The following is an 8,640-nucleotide window of genomic DNA, read 5'->3' as shown; positions in this document are numbered from 1 at the left end:
TTCTTACAGCATATTTAGACGGATCATAGTGTAATTTGGGTATGAGTAAAAATCGAATCCTAAATCATTACGAGTGTTAGATTGTTGGAAACTTTTTTTCCATGAAAAGGAAAGCATCAAAAGCTAGAACAAAAATTAAACAACATTTGGAGTCTCCGATGCTTATAACATTACCTGAGAATAGCTTAATTAATTCTTGCAAGACAGGTGGATAAGTTGCGTAAAATGTAAATTTATTTTGAGGTTTGTTACCTGTAATTTGTATGCATTCATATAATTGTTTCAATGCCGACTCCGTTGGTGTAAGATATCCAACATCATCGACTCGTGATGAATGGGAAAAGATATCAGTCTTGAAACGGACGTCGTATGGAGTGGATTTAGAACAAACTTGAAGATAGCCAACGGTATAAATCAAGTTTGAACTGTCAACTGTTTTAAATTTTAATACAAAGGAAATCATCCTTATTCTCCCTTTCAAAACAAGCAAGCGTTATAAAATAAATATGGGAGCTATGATAGGCACTTCAAAAAACAACAGTTAAGTGTCAAAAGATCAACATTGGTATATTAAACCAATATGTAAACTAGAGAACACATTGCAAACCAAGCTCAAACCAATGTGATTCCTTCTTTCTTTCCCTTTTTTTTTTTTTTTAAATCAATGAAACTTGCCATTCATTTCTGTGACAGTGTCTGTGTGCATTTGGAACCATCTATCTAGTTAACATAAAATTTCAACATTCTAATGTTCCAGCAGTGAAATTTTACGACTTTGATATACGCGCGCGCGCTCAAAAATCCATTCCTACACGCAAATCACATTAAAAAAGATTTCAAGATATGTGTTGTAATGAGGATGATTTTGAAAAGTTATGATAATTTTTGAAAAATTCAAAAAATCCAACTAATTTTAACAAACTCTCCTGGCCTATATAGAGTGAAAGATATGCTATTACCAAACCGATGTCATGAAGCTGCGATACGTGCCACGCAGTGCCTGTAATCTTCAAAGTAGATGCAACCAAGACTAATATTCTGTAAACTCTTTCTTTCTTAAAAAAAAAAAAAAAAAAACCGGATTACTTAGCACTCAAGTGTTGGATGACATGGAAAACCACGACGACATTTGCGGGTTTTAACAAGAAACATGTCAAAGGGTTAAAAATGTGATTGCCATTATGCAGTACTACTGGTTATGAAAATGATGACAAAAGGGTTAAAAAGTGAAGAATGTGCTGAGGTGTCCTTTGAGGAGAGTGATTAAGGAATGCGACCCAAGTGGCAAAAATATTGAAGGGTGTGAATGTGTAGAGTCAAGTGTGAAATGTGAGTTGGTGGAAAGGCAATCTTGATGAGTGGTCATTATGCTGATGCTTCTTCTTCTTGGAATATCAACATCATATATAGACACACACATACGCACTTCTTCCAATTCTAATTATAAGACATTATATTAATTATTTTTTACAATTTTTTTCCTTTCACCTTTATTTAATGTTGATGTAAAGAGGCAATAAACTTTTTAAGAATGTATTTTAATATAGATAAAGCAGGAAATTCCAAATTTCTTTATGAAGTGTTTGTGGATTGATAGGAATTTGGATTTGTACCAACTACCTCATTTGAATATATAAAAATTTATAAATTTAAATTTGATTTTATTTTAAATTATAATTCCTTTATAATTTCAAATTCATTCTATACCATAGCCATTTGAAATTCTAATCATTTCTAACATTTTATTCTGTTTGCATTTTTACTATTAATATTTTAATAATTTTTATATCTTTTCTCATCTTTTATCAATTAAAAAATAAAAATAAATTTATTATTTCATTTTGAATTTTAATTCTTTTCCTTTCTTCATTTAAAATTTTTTAGGCTGACAAAATAAAATATGTTAAGCACACAAATTTTTAACGTGAGATTTGAAATATAAGATTTTAAATTTTAAATTTAAATATAAATTTATCAATCCAAATGTTATTTTAATTTGTAGATATAACTAATAAATTTTAAGGTTTTTTTAATTTCAATAAAAAATATTAAAAATAATTGATAAATAAGATTAAAAAGAATAAACATGGATATACACACAGGGGGGGAGGTTGATTGCAGGGAAGCTTAAGTAACAAGGGTTGATTAAAGTAGAATGCAAGTTTCAGGAAAAGCCGAATAATGGGTTTTGGTGGATGTTATCATTCTCATCCTTTCTTTGTTCATTCATTCATTCATACCCTTTTTCCATATTCTATTCATGTACGAAAAATAATTAAATTACATGAATTTTTATTTAATTTTGTTGCATGATGATGCGTATGTATCAGTGGCAACTCGTAAAAATACTAGTAGAGCCAGTCCCTCGCATCTTTATCCACAGTATATCATGATTTTACTTACCTCTCTCTTTAAATTTTGGCATGAAGACTAAAAAGTCCCACCATCATCCCTAACTGCCAACATTTTTTAACAACCTCGTAGAATATTATTTCATTTCCTTAACCAAATGGTTTTTCAGTTTTTATTTATTGTTTAGCGTCAAGTTAGTGGTCAGCATAAGATAAATTATCACAGCATACGATTGTCCGGACTCCAGATATCCTCACAAGCAATCAACTGACAAATGCTAAGATAAATTGGGATACGTAAATTTTATCTTAAAAAAAATAAAAAAAGGATGTGTGCGAGGGGAAAAGTGTCCCTTGCATGTATTTAGGATTTAAAAATTGCTTCAGGGGCCATTACACTTTTGAGTATTGATTACGTATGAATAGTGTACTGTATTATAACTTTATGTTTTTTTTTTCCTGTTGTGATAGAGTATTATAACTTATATTGATATCGATTATGGTCCTCTTATACTTAATAATGCAATATGTGTGTGCATTAATACAAATCTTTCTCCCTCCCACTCACACATGTATATATTAATCTGTGATTTATAGTTACCATATTTATTGTTTTTCATTCCAATTTCCAAATATTAAAAACTTGACCACAATATCAAAGGAAGCAGTGGGGAAATCTTACCTGAATGTCATGATGCTATGCATTTATTAATAATTTTTTATGATATTCCATCAGTTTCTAAATATGAGAGAAATTATCAGACAATATTTGTTTTATAAGCAATATTACACATTTCAATAAGTATTTATCAAAATTTTTTAAAATCACCCTCATAAAATCATTAATTTTTATTCACCAGACAAAATATTAATGTAAACTAATTTGATTTAGTATAAGAGTATTTTAGTTAAGATTTTTTTATTTTCGAACATAATTGTTACATTTAAGTAACTTATCCCTTCCCATCTGCAGTCAATCTACCCTTCCAATTTACAGTCCATTAATCTCCATAGCAAAACTAAAATCCCAGGCCAGTTTTGGCCATCCATCCCCAATAGAAGGAACCACCCCCACCACTTGACACTCTTTCAAAACCATATATTACCTTTGAAAATTAACCCAGTAGAGGTACGCAAATGTCCAAATCAATTAATTTCATTCTCTAAAGCATTTTACATTTCACTGTCCAAAACCAAACGGCTCAGACTTTTTAAGTGGCCATACAATTCGTCTATCTCGTACCTGCTTTTCTCCTAATATTAACTAACTCTTCGCAGAAAGAACACATTTCTTGTGTTAAAGCCACTTGGCTATTGGATGAATCCACAGGCTCCGGTGACTGTTCATTAATTTATTCGCTTCACTTTAATCTTATACTATGTAGTAACCCTTCAACAAAGGTTGGCGTGCGTAAAAAGACCTTATTAGCTTAATTACTATACCAAGTTTCTTTCAGCCCTGGGAAAAGCCGAACCTAAGAGAGGGGACTCTGTTCAAGACGATCGACGACAAATTTTCTGGTGCTCGCCTTCCATGCCCGACACGCCATGCCTTGAAAACTGGAATCCCACAGAGAGTTTAAATTATAGTATGCAACGTTCAGAAATCAGAATGATTCTTAATTGTAGTGAAATTAATATGAGAAGAAGACTGGCCAGAGTTTCTTGAGGCAAACGTCAAAATTCATAAATATACATTGGGGAAGGAAGAGGCTCGTGCTTGTCTTCATATTCCTACTGTGCATTTCTTACACCCACGCATTCTTAACAAATATATATATATATATATATAATTACTCTCCCGATCGATCATAAATAGAAGAAACAAAGAAAGCAAACAAGCAAAATACGATTCGCAACCTCAAATTAAAACGTCAATCCTTTTCATCGACGACATCTACGCTAGCAGCACAAGACAAGAAATTGTGGAAAATCCTACAGAGTGCAGAGCACGAGATTTCCTTCACTTTCCTCCAAACCAAACACTTCCTTTTCCTCGCCGAAGCAGGCCTGTTCTTCTTCCCCTGACCCACTTTCTCCTTCACCCTCCCGAAGCACTTCTGGGTTTTCTCGGGCACGCTCTCTTTCCTGGAAAATTTGTAGCTTCTCAGATACATCTGCCTGCAGGAGATACTGTCGACCACCCTGGGGTGTCCGTACACCTGCGATCCTTTTCGGCGGTTATGGCTCACCGACCTCACGAACTCGGCGTCCGATTCCGGCCACTTGTAGAGGTTAACGTACGTGGCTCTGACGGGAACACGGGGGTCTCGAGCGTCGCTGACGCAGTTGGAGATGCAGACGGAGGTCATGGTCTCTGTTTCGGCGCTGATGCTTCCTGTGGAAGAGGGAGGGATGGAGGGGTATAAATTGGGGAAGAGAGAAAAAAAGCCGAAAGGCTTAGATTGGAAGAAAAGTGAATCCCATAGGGTTGTAGTGTAGTGAATAATTTTAATGGCGTTATAATGCGTGATGATTAGCAATGACTGTGTTTTTAGCTTTGCCAGGGCGGGTGTGAGAGTCTGTGCTGAGACGAAAGTGATACAGACGAAAAACGCCACACTTATCTGTAGACACAATTAAAAATGTGGTTTTTGATTAATGTTTTGCTGATATTATTATTATTATTGTTATTGTTATTTGGCTTTTGTCAGCTGATATTATGATTTATTAATTAACCGGTTACTGTTTTAAAAGAAAAAATGGGATTTTGCTGTAACAGAGGATAACTGAGTGGAATCATGTTTCTCCTGTTTTTAAGTTGTGATGTGTTGATGTGACTACTTGTTTTTTCGCAATCAATTTTTTTTTTTTTAAGACAACCTTTTCTGTACGCATGGATGTTGATTTTGGAAGGAGTTCACTCGGTGGGCCTTGAATGCACAAGCCCTGCCCTGAGCAGAAAATGATACTGTAAAATAAACAATTTCTTTCCTCTCAACATGGCATGAGATATAAGGATGCTCGTTATTTAACTAAATAGTTATAGCTTGAATCATAATTCTTATATATATATATATATATATAATAATTTAATTAAAAAATTATTTTCTATTTTTAATATTTTAAAAAAGATCATCTTTATTGTTGGCAAATCCTACTCCTTATATTAAAAAAAAAATCTTCATATAGGATAAAATAATATAATTATTGTTTGCACTCAAATTATGAATTTAGAGGCTCAAACTCAATTTAATTTAATTAATATTAAAATAATTAAAGAAAATTTTTATAAAGCCTTATCCACTAAGTCAAGACCATCATATTCCACCCATGATGAGTGGCCATGATAGAAGAAATGCTTTCTAAATTCAAGAAAACTGATGATTATGGGGCTCGGGTATCACGTTAGGATCATCTCTATAAATAGAGGAGCTCTCTCTCAAGATCGGCATCACCAGCATCAACAAACTATCAGTCTCAAACTTCGCGTCTACTGCTTATTTTATTTTATATTTTATAATATAGTTTTAGTCTTTATTTTTCTATTATACAACTAACATAGCCCGTCACCTCACCTCTTTCTTTACTTAATGTATCTCTGCTTTTCTCCATCTCTATTAGTGTTCTTCATTTCATATTCTTATATTCAGGTGAACTGTGGTAAGAGAGCTCAAGTTTTACATGTTTGATTAGAAGTTAGGTTCTTCCATTCTCTTGAGACCCCACATCTCTGGCACACCTCGCGACATCACACCTCGTTGATTATTTTTTACAAACAATTAATAATTAAACCAATTTAACTAATTCAAGTTTTAAATCTCTTTTAACCTTTTTCTGCTGATCTTTAATGGAAAAGGCATCATTTATAATACCAAGTTGTTTCATACGGAACAAGGGTATCTTGTGGGGAAAAAAATATTAAATGCCTCTCAAATTTTATAATTTATTTTATAAATAAAAACGAAGTACCTTTCAAAAATTTATCTATAAATAGAAACCAGAGGAAGCATAAGATAGGATTAAATTATTTACTTAAAATTGTTTCTACTTGGACGATAGCATGTAATTTAAGGGAGATACAAAACGACCAAGAACTGGGTATAAAATATAAAAGAAATTCATTTCTTACAAGCGAAGACATTAAAAATTAAAATCTTCTTCCATGTGTGAAGGAATTCATGAGGACAGAGCGTGGTTAAGATTAACAGATTCACTTGAGTAAAGATCCGGAAACGATATCATATGGTAAATGATCACACGTACTGTGATTTAATCTCATAACACTTCTTCATTCGAATAAAATAAACAAATGAAATAAAAAATATCATTATTGTCACTTGGCCCTTGCCAAACCGGACATTAAGAAAAATATTGATCTGATCATTAACATCACTAGACTTATTACGTTTTGGCATTTTAAATAATAAATACTTCGATAACAATTGCAGGGGATCAAATTGTTTAAAATAAATATTTTAGTTCATGGCCTCCCGCCCTCGATGACGTGTTCAATCAAGTTTCGTCATGTCAACCAATAGTAGATGTCGTTATGACATGATAAAAATAAAAAATATAAAAAATACAATACAACAAATCTAAATATTGAGTATAAAATTATATAACCTTTTTTTGTTATAAACTGCATCTTAAGATAGTTCAATAAAAGCATGTATTCAGACGATTGCACATGTTCTGGTAAAAAAAAAAATAATAATTATAAGGAGATCAAACCACAACATAATTTTTTATTCCAATAACATGTGTGTACTTGAAACACAATTTCGACAGAATTACCGTGCCACTGCAGTTGAAATGAATTTGGAATTACAATATGGCATGTTCGGGTCAGGGTAAGAAATTCTTTAAAGGATCCGCAGCACATTTTTTTATATCAAGTGTAAATATGCATTACGTTAAAGAATTAATGAACTCCCTCTAGTTTTAAATACAAGCAAAAAATTATACATGATTTCTTTTAAAAAATAACAATAATTTTTAAGAAGCATTCATAACATATTTTCTCAATTGCCCTTCATTAAATGATAATATCATTAAATTAGAAAAAAATGAAGGATTAACTATAAGGATTTTTCAGTTCGGGCATTTTATTTTTAGATATAATTATTGGATTTAACTATTAACTAATTTTTTAAACTGTGTGAGTTAATTAAAATTTACTTATATTTGCAAATTTTAGAACAAAGGTGTTGTATATACGTTTAAGCTGCATTTTTATATTAATAATTAATTATAAGAAATTATTGTCTAACAATTTGAACAATAATAAATAGACAAAAGATAGAATTAAAAAATATTAATTAATTTAAGTTTATCTGTTATTGAAGATAAAAAACTTTCAGTGTGTCTTGTATCAAGGATAAGAGAAAATAATTTAATTAAAATAATCTCCTCTTAAATTTTCAATACAAAATTGTTTTTACTCCTGAATTTTGATGAACACGACATAATCATAAAGAGATGGGCATATTATGAACGTAGAAGTGAGTGAAACAAACCAAATGACCCTGCCAATATATATATAGATATATATATTTTTACCAACAATGTCCCTGCCAATATAAAATTATGACAAGTACATGGATTTGCATCGTTTTTACTCTTCGATGCGTGGGGAACCCATCCCAGTGAAATTCACACTAAGGGTCGCGATTAATAATGACAACTAAATTCTGCCTGCTTAAGAGAAATTACCACTTACTATTTTGCTTTTTTTATAAGCAAAACTACAGAGCTCAATAAGTATCTATTATAATTTTTAAAAATTATTTATTATAAACTCATAGTTTTTATTCACAAAAAATAATTAGTGTGGCATTATTTTGAATAAATATATAGATATTTCAGTGTAATTTTTTTATTTTCATATATAATTATTGTAATTAATTGATTTTCTTAAATTGTGTGGTGCAATTATTTTATATATATATATATATATATAGAAATGGAAGGAGTACTATGACAATGAAATATCACATTACTAGCAAGAGCTAATTCCATAATCTTATGGGTTACTAAATATAGAAAAAATCGCATCCAACTCCCTTCTAAGAGAATTAATCACAGATAAAGATCAATATAAAATAAATTATTATTAAAATAAAAATATAACTTGTTTTTTTAAATGAAAATTGTTAATGACCTTTATCTGTAATAAATATTTTTAGGAGGGAGTTGCATGTGACTCTCCCTGAATTATACTTTTATTAACTGGACAGACGTTTTTTGTTGATAAGAGTTGCAAAGGAAATGAAATACGAATGGCAATATGGCATGTTCGGGTCAGGGTAAGATCCACTGTGTATCTTTCACCACATCCACAATGTCT

The 8,640-nt window shown here is 31.3% G+C and overlaps 1 protein-coding gene across 1 annotated transcript; it reads right to left on the bottom strand.

The window, feature by feature from the left end:
- Positions 1–4,182: 4,182 nt before the first annotated feature.
- On the bottom strand, positions 4,183–4,992 carry LOC129307405 (uncharacterized). The gene has a single exon (XM_054948348.1). It carries the CDS (start codon positions 4,661–4,663, stop codon positions 4,226–4,228), a length of 438 nt encoding a protein of 145 aa, XP_054804323.1. The 5' UTR covers positions 4,664–4,992; the 3' UTR covers positions 4,183–4,225.
- Positions 4,993–8,640: the final 3,648 nt, after the last annotated feature.

This window comes from Prosopis cineraria, unplaced genomic scaffold (genome assembly GCF_029017545.1).
Source record: "Prosopis cineraria cultivar Desert tree isolate PC_DT_omini unplaced genomic scaffold, ASM2901754v1 PC3, whole genome shotgun sequence".
Taxonomy (NCBI): Eukaryota; Viridiplantae; Streptophyta; class Magnoliopsida; order Fabales; family Fabaceae; genus Prosopis; species Prosopis cineraria.
This window is presented reverse-complemented; position numbering and strand designations above follow the sequence as displayed.